This window comes from Mirounga leonina, unplaced genomic scaffold, assembly GCF_011800145.1.
Source record: "Mirounga leonina isolate KUSES-001 unplaced genomic scaffold, KU_Mleo_1.0 Mir_168, whole genome shotgun sequence".
In the NCBI taxonomy this organism is placed as follows: Eukaryota; Metazoa; Chordata; class Mammalia; order Carnivora; family Phocidae; genus Mirounga; species Mirounga leonina.
Genome location: NW_023270426.1, coordinates 31,400,705 through 31,416,258, shown reverse-complemented (window position 1 = coordinate 31,416,258; position 15,554 = coordinate 31,400,705). Strand labels below are relative to the sequence as shown.

The following is a 15,554-nucleotide window of genomic DNA, read 5'->3' as shown; positions in this document are numbered from 1 at the left end:
TTTAATTTGGATATACTAATGTGAAAATAATACCAGCTCTCTTGAAAAAGTTCTAGCAGTATCAACAGCAAAAAGAATGAAACCCTTACTAATAATAACTAAAAATGAGAATAAACTGCATTCAATATGTATTCTGCATTTTTAAAGCATGCAGGATAGCCTTTATCACCTCTAACCATTTCCTTCTACACTATTATGACTCTGGTCATACCACTCAGTCCTGCAAATTGTAGTAAAGGTGGTGCAATTCCTTCATCAATCCTTTCATCTTTTTTTTTTTAAGATTTTATTCACTTATTTGACAGAGAGAGACACAGCGAGAGAGGGAACACAAGCAGGGGGAGTGGGAGAGGGAGAAGCAGGCTTCCCGCTGAGCAGGGAGCCCAATGCGGGGCTCGATCCCAGGACCCTGGGATCATGACCTGAGCCGAAGGCAGACGCTTAACGACTGAGCCACCCAGGCGCCCCTCTCTTTCATCATTTGAATTTCTACCTTTTCCCATTAAAATGTCTGTTCTACATTTGACATTTCATTTTTTTGTTTATGAGCTTCAAAAGGTCTTTGCCCTTTAAAAACATGGGTAGGGAAAGCAGGGATAATTCAAGCAGAAGAATAAGCAAGTGTATAGTAGCAGTACCAGGAAGTGCAGATTATGTTATTCACAATCCCTTTAAAATCTAAGTCAGTCAGAGCCACCCTGAATATAGCAGCAGCTGGGGATTGGAGAGACAGAGGACAGGGGAATGGAAAATGATGGTAATGTTTAAGTTCAGAATAGGTAGCAGAGTGTTTGTCAAAGTCATATTTAAGAATTTGAGTCCAGTGAGAAGTCATAAAACAATGGTTTAAATAAACGGGAAAATATTTATTTCTCGCTCTATCCCCAACCATATCTGGGATATTTTCTATGGAATTATAGAAAAATAATATAAAGTGAAGTTTAAACAGTAATTTATTGGTTGTTAGAATACACTATTTTTACAAAGAAGAAAAAGAATCAAAGATTGGTACACCAATGTGCATCCTATTTCTCTTAGTTATTCAGCCACAAAACCAGTCTAACTGCTGGCTGTGTGTGTGTATAATTACCCTAGTGATGCATGACCCAGTGCTAACTGCTTAGTAGCAATACTGTAAGTTTAAATCTTTTATTTAAAGTATTAAGCTGATTTGGGGTGCCCGGGTGGCTCAGTCAGTTAAGCATCCGAACCTTGGTTTGGGCTCAGGTCATGATCTCAGGGTTGTGGGTCTGAGCCCCGCGCTGGGCTCTGCACTTAGTGTGGAGTCTGCTTGTCCCTCTCCCTCTGCTTCTCCCCCGCTCTCTATCTCAAATAAATAAATATAAATAAAATCTTAAAAAAAATATTAAGCTGGTTTATAACCTTGTGTTTCAATGACAGCATCTGAAATTTCGACATATGAGGTAAAATTAACAGATTTCCTTTTTACTACTAATCTGATTAAAATACTTTAATTCACACCCAAATCCACAATGCACTTAAATCTTGTTGATCCTGTTTTTTTATTCTATTACTATAATTTTTTTTTTTTTGCAGGAGAAAGAGATTTATAGCCCCTTAAAAAATATGGTTCCCCAGGTCGCCTGAGTGGTGCAGTCAGTTAAGTGTCCAACTCTTGGTTTCAGCTCAGATTGTGATCTCATGGTCTTGGAACTGAGCCCCACACTGGGCTCCATGCTCATTGTGGACTCTGCTTGAGATTCTCTCTCACTCGCCCTCTGCCCCTCCCCCTGTGCTCCTGTGCTCTCTCTGAAATAAAGAAATCTTTAAAAATAAATAAATAAAAAATACGGTTCCTTGACAAAAGAATAATTTCTTTCTCTTTGCTAAGGCCATAGGTATTCACCAAGACAAATGGCATCAAACACTATACAAGAAAATAATAAAGGTAATCTGAAATTACACATTTGCCATTAATTTTATAAGATGTATTTGAATTAACTTCCCTAGGCCTTTATTTATTATTTTTTTCAGTCTTCACCTATTTTTTACTGGAAGTCCATGTGTTACCTTTATTTATTGTATTTCAAATCACTGTACTTTTACTTTTGTGAAAAGACTACCTGCATTTTCTAATACAAAAAAGGACCTAAAAGTTATTTCAGGAATGGAGAGAAATATCCAACTTAAATAATGAAGAAGTACACCATAATTACTGCTGCATTGCAGACATTTTTCCATTTCCCATGTTTCTTAAATATCTTGTCTAATAACTTACAATATAAAGAGCAGTTATGAAAAATAGACATTTACTTCTAAAGTCTGAGAATAACCTGTTGGCATTGGATAACCAATCATAGGCAGAGCTGCAGTAGCAAGATATGCATATGCCTGTTGGTTCATACCATTGTGCATATTTGGACATTATTTCCACATTGCTGAGTGCTATCATAACCATTCTGTTAAGTGCCTGTTGGATTACCTGTCCTAAAAGTGGTCTCTAGGCCAGCAGACACAAAATTACTTCCAAAGCTCTGACTGGTATAAATTGCAGCACAGCAAATACCATTCTGAGTTTCTCCCCCCAAATCTCTCTTAAGCAGACTAGAGTAACCTCTGTCATAATTTTCCCTGTCTCTGAAGGTATTAAATCCAGCCCTTTTGCCCAAAGAGTATCTGTCCCAATGGTCATCCTTCAAGCCTCCTCCACCCCTGGAACAACCTGAACCTCTGTCTTTGAGAAACTAAATCAACTTGGGATTAACTGCTCTTGATTAGCTTCATGAAACACAGATAAGATTGCTCACTTGTTTTAGTTATTAGGTGTAAAGAAAGTATATGCTGTGCCTGTTTTGATACTGTAAGCAGCTCTTCCAATTCGATGAATATAATCCTCTGAGGAGTTAGGGTAGTCATAACTGATGACAAATTCCACATCTTCCACTTCTAGCCCTTGAGGCCACATCTGTAGCAATCAGAATAGGAGATTATCCATTTATGAATTCATTTTGAACCCAGTCACACTCCTGCTGACCCTTGTCAGCATGAATACCGATGGTGGGCCACACATCTCTCATTTTTCTAGTAAGCTCATCACATCTTTTTTTTGGTTTCAACAAAAACAGTGGTTTTATTCTACTCTTCACTCATGATCTCTTCCATTAGATGAGTAAGTTCTTCATCCTTTTCTACATCATGACACATATCCACAATCTGAAGAATGTTGTGGTTTGCACTCAGTTCTAGTGCACCAATGTTTCTGTGAATGTGGTCTTTAAGGAAATCTTCATCAAGCTGTCTGTCTTCTTTTGGCCAAGTTGCACTCCGCATTAGAGTTTGCCTATCAGGCCTTATCGGACCCACAACCTTCCTTGTTTGGTTCGAAGCCCCTATCAAGCATTCTATCTACTTTATTAAGGACAGGTAGATGGTTCTTCTCAGATTGGTTTTCCCACACTCTAAAAAGTCAATCAGTCTTCCAGGTGTTACAATACAGATTTCCACCTCTCTCCAAATCACAAATTTGTGATCCCTTGAGAACACCACCATAGTTGCAAGTGGACCTCTAGCAACATACTCTTTAGTATTCAGCAGCTACTTGCCATACCTGTTGGGCCAGTTCCCAAGTTGGTGTCAGCACCAAGCAAATAGGCCCATCACCTTTCTCTAAGAATGGCTGATGACTGACGTGGATGACGGCAGGCAGCAAATACGACAATGTTTTCCTAGATCCAGTCTGTGCTACTCCGACCATATCCAATCCACTTAGAACAATGGCCAACCCTGAACTTGAGTAACAGTAGGTTCAGTAAAATTCTGTCTTGCAGTCACATCCATTACGTTTGCAGGGAAGTTTGCTTCATAAAGAGTCAGAACTAGCTTTGGGCAGTTGTGACCTCTAACTGTAATTTCCTTAGTCCTTCTGTATGTCTCCATCTCTTGTGCTGTGCATCTAGCCAAATCAAGCTGTTCTTGATAAAAATTCTTCTCAAATTTGGGCAGCTCATCAGGATTCCATTTCTTTTTTACTAGTTTTTCCCCCAGTTTCCAAACTGTTTTCCAGATAGGGGCCCAGGCCTATTTCCTCCAAATCAAGGTGCACCAAAGCTGTGGGTTTCTACAAGATGATACTGCTCCTTGTTCACTGCCTGGTGACAAAATATTGTTTTACAGTGATACATATCTTGTAAGTCGGCATTTGGAAAGTTATTATCTCAGTGTCTCTGGTTGAGGACATGGAATGGTATCACCCAAAGCCAGATTTGCTCTGTGGCCAGCAACTGGGGCAGCTGAGGACAGGACACATGAAGTATGTGGGGGTTCAATCTTCCAGTTATTTGCCAATGATTGGTTCCTACATGGCTGATAAGGTATAATCAGAATCTGAAGGGGAAGCCATAGCATTTAGCAATGAGTGGTGTGGGGATTCAAGGAGGAGGGAGTCCTAGGTCTTGAAGAAAAAAAATCTGTAAAATGATGCCAAAGCTCCTTCCAACTCTATAGTTTGTAATGAAGAAGCCTCTCTTAAGACCTGAGAAATTAATATAAGAGGAAATAACTATGATCTATCATCCAGGTAAGGGTAAAGAAAAAGAAAGAAAAAGAAAAAAAAAAATTTAACACACTCGGATGTTCTAAGCCTTTTTCTTTTGAGGCCATTATTATAATTCATTTACTTTTAGCTACACAAAAATGGAGTTGAGTGTACTAACACTTGTGATAGAAAAGTATCTCAAATTTGCCTTTATTGTTAAGTAAATCATAGCAATTTACAAAATGGAAATACTGTGTAATCATAAAAATCATACTTTCAAAGGATACTTCAGATTAAATTTTAAAAAGCTAGAATCATTGAGCTAGTAATGAATGTAAAGTATTAACACAAGGCTAGCCATAAGGTAAATATTTAACAAAAGATACTAATATAAGTACCATCGTTACTTTTATAAAAACTGTATACAGTAGTCCTCCCCCCTTATCCACAGTTTTGCTTTCTGTGGTTTCAGTTACTTGTGTTCAAATACAGTCTAAAAACAGATGACCTTCTTTCTGACATACTGTCAGGTCAACAGAAGCCTAACACTACATCACAGTGACTATGTCATTTACCTCAGTTCACCTCATTATGTAGGCATTTTATCATCTCACGTCATCACAAGAAAGGTGAGTACAGTGTAAGATATTTTTAGAGAGAGAGACCACATTCACGTAACTTTTATTACAATATATTGTTATAATTGTTCTATTAGTTACTGTTGTTAATCCCTTACTGTGGCTTATTTATAAATTAAACTTTATCAAAAGAATGTATGTATGTATACAAAAAAATGTATATATAGGGTTCAGTACTATCTGTGATTTCAGATATCCACTGGGAATCTTGGAACATGTAACCATGGATAAGGGAGAACGAATGTATTTAATCCCGCATTAAAAAAAAAAAAAAAACACTTTTGTATGAGAAAGAAAAAAGTTAGAACTGTGAAGTGTTGTGGCTGGCTCTGTATAAGGTTACAAATGATTTTAACTTTCCCCTGTATCTTTTGTTCAATTTTCTGGTTTTTCTTCTTGACAATGACTATGCATTATTTTTACAGGATCTACCAAAACCAATATTTTCAATCTTTGCCTCTGTTTTAGATTTTAATCAGCTCTATACGATGATCAGCCAAAGTATTCTCTAAGGTAAAGATCAATACACAATTCTACTTGAACAGAGTTACCACAGAACACTTTCTGAACTTTAGAAAGCATTATCATAATAGGAGCTAGAAATTCTAAAAAGGCTGAACTCAAATCCCAGTTAGAGTATTAAATTTCCTTATTTATAAACTTATGCTGTGGCACTCTTTTAAAATGAGAAAACAGTACAAGGGCAAGAATAATACACACATGCTTCTTACAGGTCAAATTTTAATATACCAGGCTTTTTGTTATATCATGACTCATGAACATGAGCTATCATGTAATATGCCTATAACAATAAATTATATTAAATCTGAACCAACTACAGAAAGGTATACTAGCAGGGTTTTCTTTTATTTTAGAATGTTCTAGTCAGTTATAATGACCAGATCGCAGTTCTTACTTTATGTAAAAATCAAGATATAACTAACCAAAAAATAAACAATGCCCTAGGCGGCCAATAATGCAATAATTGTGCTATTTACTCTACTGGTTAAGAAGACTCTGTTATAGTAATTTTATACTTACTCTCTACTACTCCTGGAATTGCTCTATAATGCTGAAACTGGTAGAAGGATTTTTCCAACATGTACTCGGGATTAATTTCTTCTACACGTAGTAAGTTCAAAACCATGTTGTAGGTCAAATGGAAAGCACTATTTAGAGGATCAGCTGAGCCCTAAGAGAAAAAAAAAAACATGTCAATGTTGTGATTTTTTTCAAATAAAATTTACATAGATACCTATTAAACTGCTTAATAATCTTTTTAAAGATTTTATTTTTATTTGAGAGAGTGCGTGCGCGCACGAGCGGAGGGCAGAGGGAGAGGAAGATGAGCGGGGAGCCCAATGTGGGCTCGATCCCAGGACCCTGAGATCATGACCTGAGCCGAAGGCAGATGCTTAACTGACTGAGCCACCCAGGCATCCCAAAACTGCTTAATAATTTAATCCATGTTGGGCGCCTGGGTGGCTCAGTCGTTAAGCGTCTGCCTTCGGCTCAGGTCATGATCCCAGGGTCCTGGGATCGAGTCCCACATCGGGCTCCCTGCTCGGCAGGAAGCCCGCTTCTCCCTCTCCCACTCCCCCTGCTTGTGTTCCCGCTCTCGCTATCTCTCTGTCAAATAAATAAATAAAATCTTCAAAAATATATATATAATAATTTAATCCATGTTAAGGAATACTATAGAAATGTATTAAGTTCTTTTAAATGACCAATACAAAGTGATAAATAGTTGATCTTTAGGAAAGTGAAGGGAGAAAGTCCACTAAGAAACAACAGTACTAGTTAAAATACCGTTTACCAAGTATGTTTAGCTCTCTGCCTTCTAGGCACTTGGTAAGATTATACTTTCTGCCCCACCCCCCTGTGGGTGGGGCAAATAAATTGTAATGATGTGTCACTTTTTGGCCAAGTATTTAATTGCTGGTGTGAAAAGCTATCTTTTCCCTCTGGCACAGTGACTGTTAATGTTCAAGATGGTGGTTTCTCCATCCTCTTGCATCCTTAAGAATAAGCACAACCTCCTCTATAAACCCGCATTGAACAAGAGAAATAAACCTTTAAGTAACTGAGATTTAGGTTTGTTACTGTAGCATAACCTAGTCTGTGCTGACAGAGTACACTAAATTCATTTCAGAACGATATTTAGATAAAAATCAGCACCTTAAAACTCAGCTGCCTGGAGTGATATAAAACTGAAGCATTCCCCACCCGCCAAATTTAGATCATTCTTTATCTACATTATCTGAGTCTCTTAACTCAAACAAAAGACCTTGTGCACAAAGCACCCCTGCTGGGAACCAAAACTACCCCTTCAAGGACTTCCTTGAGCCAGAATGACTCCACTAATGACTAATCCCAAAAGGATGAATAACTTAACCTGCAATGCCCACCTGCACATACCCTTTGTCCCACATTTTCCTTATATAAACCTGTGAAGTATTTTCGGCACTTTGGAGACAGTCTTTGAAACACTAGTACTCTATCTTCCTGGTATTGGCCTGACTGAAATAAATTCCTTTTTTGTTTCACCACCACTTGCTGCTTTTTTAATTTATACCTGCTCTGTTTGGGACCCCCCAGAGCCAGATGCTCTTGCACCTCTATGCCCCAGCTACAATAGGAGAATAACTAAATTCTTGGGAGATGCACGCTGAAATATTTAGAAATTAAGTGTCACAAAGTATGCTTATGTATTTCTAAATGGCACAGTGAAATACACAAATACTCTTAGGGTGGTCAGGGGCTCTTAAATTGAGGTCCACAGACCAACCTGATAGCCTAATTCTAAATGGACACATACACGATTTTATGAGAAGCAGAGCTTTCATCACAGTCTTAAATGAAAGTACTCCTTAACTCCTGAAAAATTAAGAGCCATTCACCTTAGGGACACAGTTACTAAGTCCCTAAAACCTTGATGTTTATGAACTTTCCTTGAAAATAAGGCCAAAGGGAGATGTGAAGTTAGTATGAAAAACAAATTCTTGGAGGAGAGAGGAATTTAAAGACAACTTCAGCTATTTTACAATATTGCAGACGCAGCCCTTACTTTTCTTTTTTTTGTATTATTACCTCCTCAGAAATTTGGGGCTTCAATATTACCACTGTTTACTTCTAAGCTCAAGCTCTGCTTCTGTATTCTTTTTTTTTTTTTTAAGATTTTATTTATTTATTTGAGAGAGAGAATGAGATAGAGAGAGCATGAGAGGGGGGAGGGTCAGAGGGAGAAGCAGGCTCCCTGCCGAGCAGGGAGCCCGATGCGGGACTCGATCCCGGGACTCCAGGATCATGACCTGAGCCAAAGGCAGTCGCTTAACCGACTGAACCACCCAGGCGCCCTGCTTCTGTATTCTTGATTGCTGTAGCATACACCTCGGAATTTTCAGTTACCTCCTGAAACTCAGCTTGGCATTTTGACATTGTAGCTAAGTGAGCCCAAGACAGTCCCAACCTACATCTGCTGTATTGGTATAATTATTAAAAGCACCCTTTCCACTCCTACAGTAACCTAATTTGGGTGATACATAATAATAATAATATGGCTAAATTACCTAAAATGAAATTTCTCTCTCTTGCTCTTTCCCATTCCTGGGTTTCACCCTTACAAAGATTAATGGTTAGTGAGATTACTGATTTTGTCACCAGCCAGACCCCCAAGCCCTGACCTTTACTGCTTACCTGCTTATACTCTTATGACCTCTGTCCCACAGTCTCCCTTAAGCTCTTCCTTCTAGCTGATCTCTTAAGTGAGGCCTAACATCCTGCGAGGGAAACCGAAACTACCCCTCAAGCAGTAACAACTGCCCTGATGAGGAGCTCCCAGACCACCCAGACCAGTCTGAATTCAATCCCAGACTTTCATCTGCACAGATGAATCAAAGGACTGACAGTTACCTCATTTTAATACGAAAATCTCTGCCAAAGGAAGAACACAAGCTTCGTTTATGTAACATACAGTGTATGTGTAGGCAATGTTTCATTAAGGTGCGTGCCTTATGCCTACTTCCACACATGATAACAAGACTAAATATTCATCCTAACCCTAAATGAAAGGAATCCATTCACCCTTGCTCAAGAATCACAACTTTGGAAGTTATTCCCTATGATCTCCCTATTTGCTGCAAATAAAATCCTTGTGTGACAACCCCACCTGCTGTAATTTCTGTGGCTCTGCAAGGAGTAAACTTACGATAGTTCAATTTTAATTTGATTAATGGACAATGAAATTAACATTTAAATTCCGATTTAGGTCTTTCTTCTGCTTTATCCCTTTTTAAAATTTTAATCAACCAACGGTTGCAGATTATTTCCTCAATATATCTTAGATCAGTTCTTTTGTTTCTTTACCACTGCCATTATCTACCTCAAAGTTTCATCAAATCTGATCTAGATCACTACAGCTCTAGAAATCAAAATCCAATCCCCACTCCTACCCCAACCCTTTAGGGCTTGCAGCAGGATCCATTTCCTCCATAAAGCCTTAAATCACAATCATCTAGTCTAGAATTATCCCAAATTTTCCTGAATTGGAGTTATTAGGTACTGTGCCATTGAGTCAATGCTGCTCTTGTTCACTGTTCTGTAGCTGATGTAAATAGATTCCCCAAGTTTAAAAATGACCACATCTACTAAGCATGTGCCAATCACTGTACTAATACTTAAATAAATTTTGAATTCACAATATTCCTAACAAAACTGTCTTAAACAAGAAACAGGTTCAGAGATGTGGAGAGACTTGCCCAGGCTAAAGAGGTAGGAGATAAATTTTACAGCATCTCTGGGCTGAAGTTCTCCCAGAGGGCAAATTCAAAATGGAACTTATTTCACATCGCTGTTTTTCAATATTCACATTACTAAAATTATAGGAACCCTCAAATGTTGATCAAGTATTTCTCAACTTTTTTTTTTTTTTTAAGATTTTATTTATTTATTTGACAGAGAGAGACACAGCGAGAGAAGGAGCACAAACAGGGGGAGTAGGAGAAACAGGCTTCCCGCGGAGCGGAGAGCCTGATGCGGGGCTCAATCCCAGGACCCTGGGATCATGACCTGAGCCGAAGGCAGACACTTAATGACTGAGTCACCCAGGCACCCCACTCAACTTTTTATATATTTAATTTGATCAGCCAAATTATAAAATTTTTAAATGATATATCAACAAAAAGCCCAAAAGAGGGTCACCTAATATTTAACTTGGAACAACAAAAGCAGCCAGTGCTAAGATTTTAAACTTAAGCTTCATTCTAGAAAAACTTTTAAGGATTTTTTTAGTTGACAAGTTGTTCACTGAAAGCTAGTAAGACAGAGAGCTAAACAGATCAATTTTCCAAAGCAGATTTGTAATACTACCCTTTGAATGCTATTCTACTTCTAATGATTTCTGAAGTTTTAGAGTATATGGTTCATTCAAGAGAGCAGTTTAAAAAACTGCCAGTCTAAATATTTTTGCATTTTGAACCGTTACAATGGAAGACAGAAGCATATGGACAAATGTGAGTCTTCTCAATTCTCCAAAAAAAGGTCCATAAGTAATCTTGAGTACGTGACAGCACTAACTTTAAGAGAATAGGTATGTTCTTCTTAAAGTTCCAAACGCTTTTAAAAAACCAGTAAAGTCAAAGCTATTTTTCCTTCAAATAAGTTTCATTTTCCTTAGCCATTAAGAATGTAGTTCAGGTTGAAATGAACACACAACTTTCTAGAAGCAGAAAGCCTGTAGAGTCTCTTAGAAGAAGCACTTCATGTCCTGTAAGAAACCATTAAGTTTATTTAATCATTTCAGAAATTATGGAAATAAGCTTATTTTGATAAAACAAATAATAACATGTCCTCAAAGTACTGTGATGGTTTTACATTTTTTTGAAAATATGGGCACTACATTGGAAGGCATATTTCTTCTGGTAATACTGGAGAGATGTAAAAGCTTTCTTAACTGCTGAAGAATAAAAGATGCATTCACCAGTCTTTTTGGAAGGTTATTATAAACACTTTCTGAGTCAACTTTTCATTTAAGCAAACGTTATAATGAATGGATTTTGCTTTTTAGCTCCTGTCAAATATACCCAAAGAACAAACTCCTGTCTTATCTCAAATTCTATGTGAGCTAATAGATGGAAAATCTGTCCATAAATAAAAAGCAACAGATGTAGAGGGACCTAGCTGGCTCAGTCAGAAAAGCATGTGACTCGATCTCAGGGTCATGAGTTCGAGTCCCACACTGGGAGTAGACAATACTGTAAATAAACTAACTTTAAAAAAGGCAATGGATATGAAAGTATTAGATAAACAGACAAAAAGAGGACACTGTAACAATAGCAGAATTGGAAAAGTTGAATAGATTCTTATAATGCTTGGTACAAAACTAGTCAAGCCAAAGAAGCTAAAGAAAATTATTAAAATATTTTAAATGCAAGATCATTAAATGATTTACACACACAAATATTTAAGTGTGTGTGTGTGCACGCTGAGATATTAGAAACCTCAACAAATAATCTTTAGTCAACAAGCAATAAACACATGTATTCTGCCATTTTTCTGGCTATGACTACTTAACCCAACAACAGGAAAAATTATTAGATATGACAAACAGATCTGAATTTTACAAATGTACAAAGCATACTAACTATTTTTACATACAATAACATGAATAATCTACATATTTTAATTATTATTTGAGAAAATAAATATTCTATTTATTAAAGTCCTATTACTTAAGAGCAAATCTCATTACTGTCGCTTACAAGAAAACAGACCTGATGTTATAATGATGTATTAGTTCATATACTGTATTAAGAAATATGTCAAAAGAACAAAGTGCTTTCAAGCCAAATTCGGTCTGAGCCAGTAAATGAAAAATCTATTTGCATGAGGTACTGAGCAGAAGCAGCACATGGTGGTTAGAAGCATGCACTCTGAAACCAGACTGCGTGACTTTAAAATCAGGATTTGCTATTTAACAACGATATGACTTTTGAAAAATTCTTTAACCTCTGTATGCCTTATTTATTTATAAAACTGGGATAGTAATAATAATAATTTCAAACCCTAAGACATGTTGAATATTCTGTAACTATTAGTTGTTATTTTTCTGAATAAGTTGCCTGCAAATTCTTTAATGATAGCAAAACTACCTGAAAAAATCCTAGAGGACAAAAAAAGTAGTAGTACAGTTAGTCTCAATAAAAGAAATGTGTCTAGAAATCAAGAAATATAGATACACACATATCTGCTTATATAATTGCAGTATCATCAACAGGTAGGTACTATATCCTTTAAACAAGTCAAACTACACAGCATTCAAAGTGAAGGGTACCATTTCACACTCACTAGGATGATGATTACAACTCAAAAGGACAGATAATAACAAATGTTAGCTGGAATGCAGGGAAATGAGAACCCTCATACATTGCTGATGACAATGTAAAAATGGTATATAGCTGTTGATGAAAAGCAGTCTAGCAGGTCCTCAAAGGTTACACCTAGAATTATGTATGACCCAGCAATTTCACTCAGAGGTATATACCCAAAAGAAATAAAAACATGTTTACATAAAAACCTGTAAAGAAACAATCACAACAGCATTATTCACAACAGCCAAAATGTACAAACAACCTAAATATACATCTGCTGATAGATGGATAAATAACTTGTAATATGTCAACACAATAGAGGAACATTCATCAATAAAAAGCAATGAAGTACTAATACATATTACAAATATGGATGAACCTTGAAAATATTATGCTAAAGAAAAGCCAATACAAAAGATCATCTATTATCTGACTAAATTTATACGAAATGCCTAAAATAGGCAAATCTACAGAGACAAAGAGATTAGTGGTTTGCCTAGGGCTTTGGGGAAAGGGAAGAGTTAGGAAGGAAATGCGGAGTGATAGTTAATGGATATAAAGTTCCTTTTTGGGCTGGTAAAAATGTTCCAAAATTGATTGTAATGATGGTGGCAAAACTCTGTGAATATATTAGCAACCATGAAAATGGGTGAACTGTATGCAATATGAATTATATCTCAATAAAGCTGTTTTTAAAAATTCATTTAAGAAATGATGGAGAAATCAGAATCCTTGCACACTGATGGTCAGAAAGTAAAATTGTGTAGCCACTATGGAAAACAGTATGGATATCCCACAAAGAATTGAAAACAACAACAACAACAACAACAACAAAAACTACATATGATCTGGCAATTCTACCTCTGGGTATTTACCCAAAAGAATCAAAACCAAGACACTGGACAGATAATAACACTATGTTCAATGCAGTGCTATTCACATAGCCAAGATGTGGAAACAACCTAAATGTTCATCAATAAGTGAATGGATTTAAAAAAAAAAAAATGTGGTATATACAGACAATGGAATACAATTCAGCCTTAAAGAAAATTCTGCAATATGTGACAACATGAACTTTGAGGACATTACGCTAAGTGAAATAAACTAGTCACAGAAAGACTAATACTGCATGATTTCACTTATATGAATTTTCTAAATAGTCAAATTCAAGGAATCAAAGACTAGAATGGTGGTTGCCAGAGACTGAGGAGAGATATAAAAGGGTCGTTACTAATTAAAGGTCATAAAGTTTTAGTCAAGCAAGATAAATAAGATCCAGAGATATGATGTATGACATTTTAGCTACAGTCAACAATAACATATTTTATAATTTAAAAATCTGTTGAGGGTAGATCTCATGTTAAGTGTTCTTACCACAAAAAAATTTTTGAAATAAAAGACAACAGAACTTTTACACTTAACAGGTACAGTTTACATTCAGAAACGTCAAGTAAATAGAATGAAATATCTATACTAAGGAAACCAGAAGCTATCATTAAAATATTACCTCCTACTATTGGCAACCTGACTCAACTTTTTCCACACATAGAGCACAAGGAAAGAAAAACAGTGTTTATTATATCTGGCACAATTTGAAGACCAAAAATACCAATTTTCAATCTTGTGTCATTTTCTTTACATGAAGAACTAAAGTTACATGGACACTTAAAAATAGGTTTCCAAGTGTTAATCTTTAAAAGTGAAAATAAGACACCATATGATCATTACGAATATGTACAGACAAGCTTTGTCTTTACCCACATTAACCATCTATTTTAAAAAACGTACACTTTTATTTTTGCTTTAGCATACCAGACTTCCCACAACCATATCTCAAATTCTCCTTGCAGTTCCCAAGTCTTTGAAACTGAAGAGTCTGTTTCAGAGATATTGACCTATGTAGGACTTAACATATTTTGGAGCTCTTTAGCTAAGGATCTGGCAGTTAAATCTGTAATTAATTTTTTAAAAGATTTTGTTTATGTATTTGAGAGAGCGAGCAAGCGAGCACGAGTAGGGGGGAGAGGGAGAAGCAGACTCCCTGCTGAGCAGGGAGCCTGATGTGGGACTCAATCCCAGGACCTTGGGATCATGACCTGAGCTGAAGGCAGACGCTTAACCGACTGAGCCACCCAGGCACCCAACTTTTAAATAATGTTAAGTTTCCCATCTTACCAAGAGTTTTCTCTAGGACTTTGTTTTAAAAACTTCTTACTGCATGGAGAAGGAGAAGGAAAGCAACCAGGCCAAACTTCCCTGAATAGCTCTCCAAAACAAAACAAAAATAAAACCCTTAAAACAATTTGAAAAACAGTATTAAACAAGCAAAATGGACAGGCTAATTTGAAATAAAGCTTAAAAATCTGAATTAATTTATTGGGATATTTATGATCCAAATAGGCAGTATTAGAATGGCAGACTATAGGGGCGCCTGGGTGGCTCAGATGGTTAAGCGTCTGCCTTCAGCTCAGGTCGTGATCCCAGTGTCCTGGGATCGAGCCCCGCATCGGGCTCCCTGCTCAGCGGGGAGCCTGCTCTCCCTCTCCCTCTGCCTCTCTCCCTGCTCATGCTCTCTCTCTCTCTGTATCTCTGTGTCTCAAAGAATAAATAAAATCTTTAAAAAAAAAAAAAGAATGGCAGATTGTAGAATTAATTAAGCTATCTGGGCTTGCAAAGGTAGGGGAAGGTAACTGCCCAAAACACTGATATCATGTGCCCTACATCCTATTATGATAGGGGAAGACCAATTTGTTCAGTAGAGAAGGCAGTTATAGAGATTGTTGTAAATTTGGAGGGCAAAGTAAACATTTCTGCCCTCTCTGGGGATCTTTACATGCCCTTCATCTCATGAGTTATGCTTCACTTATTACAACAGAAAGTAGGGTACAAAATATCAGCACTTTGTGCAGTTACCCTCTTCTACCTTTCAAGGCTAGATAGTTTAATTAACTCGTCTACTTAGAAAGATATCTGAACTGACACAACTAATTTCAAAGTGGCTCCTGAAGTATGTGTCTCAAATTGCTGGTGAGAGCACAGAATCTTAACTCGGTT

General features: G+C 36.9%; 1 protein-coding gene across 1 annotated transcript in view; it reads right to left on the bottom strand.

The window, feature by feature from the left end:
• Window positions 1–15,554, bottom strand: part of MTREX (Mtr4 exosome RNA helicase) — a 114,512-nt gene that overhangs the window by 61,005 nt on the left and 37,953 nt on the right. Inside the window, exon 16 of the mRNA XM_035014428.1 lies at window positions 6,175–6,325. Coding sequence (XP_034870319.1) covers window positions 6,175–6,325 — 151 coding nt within the window. The remainder of the gene's footprint in view (window positions 1–6,174; window positions 6,326–15,554) is intronic.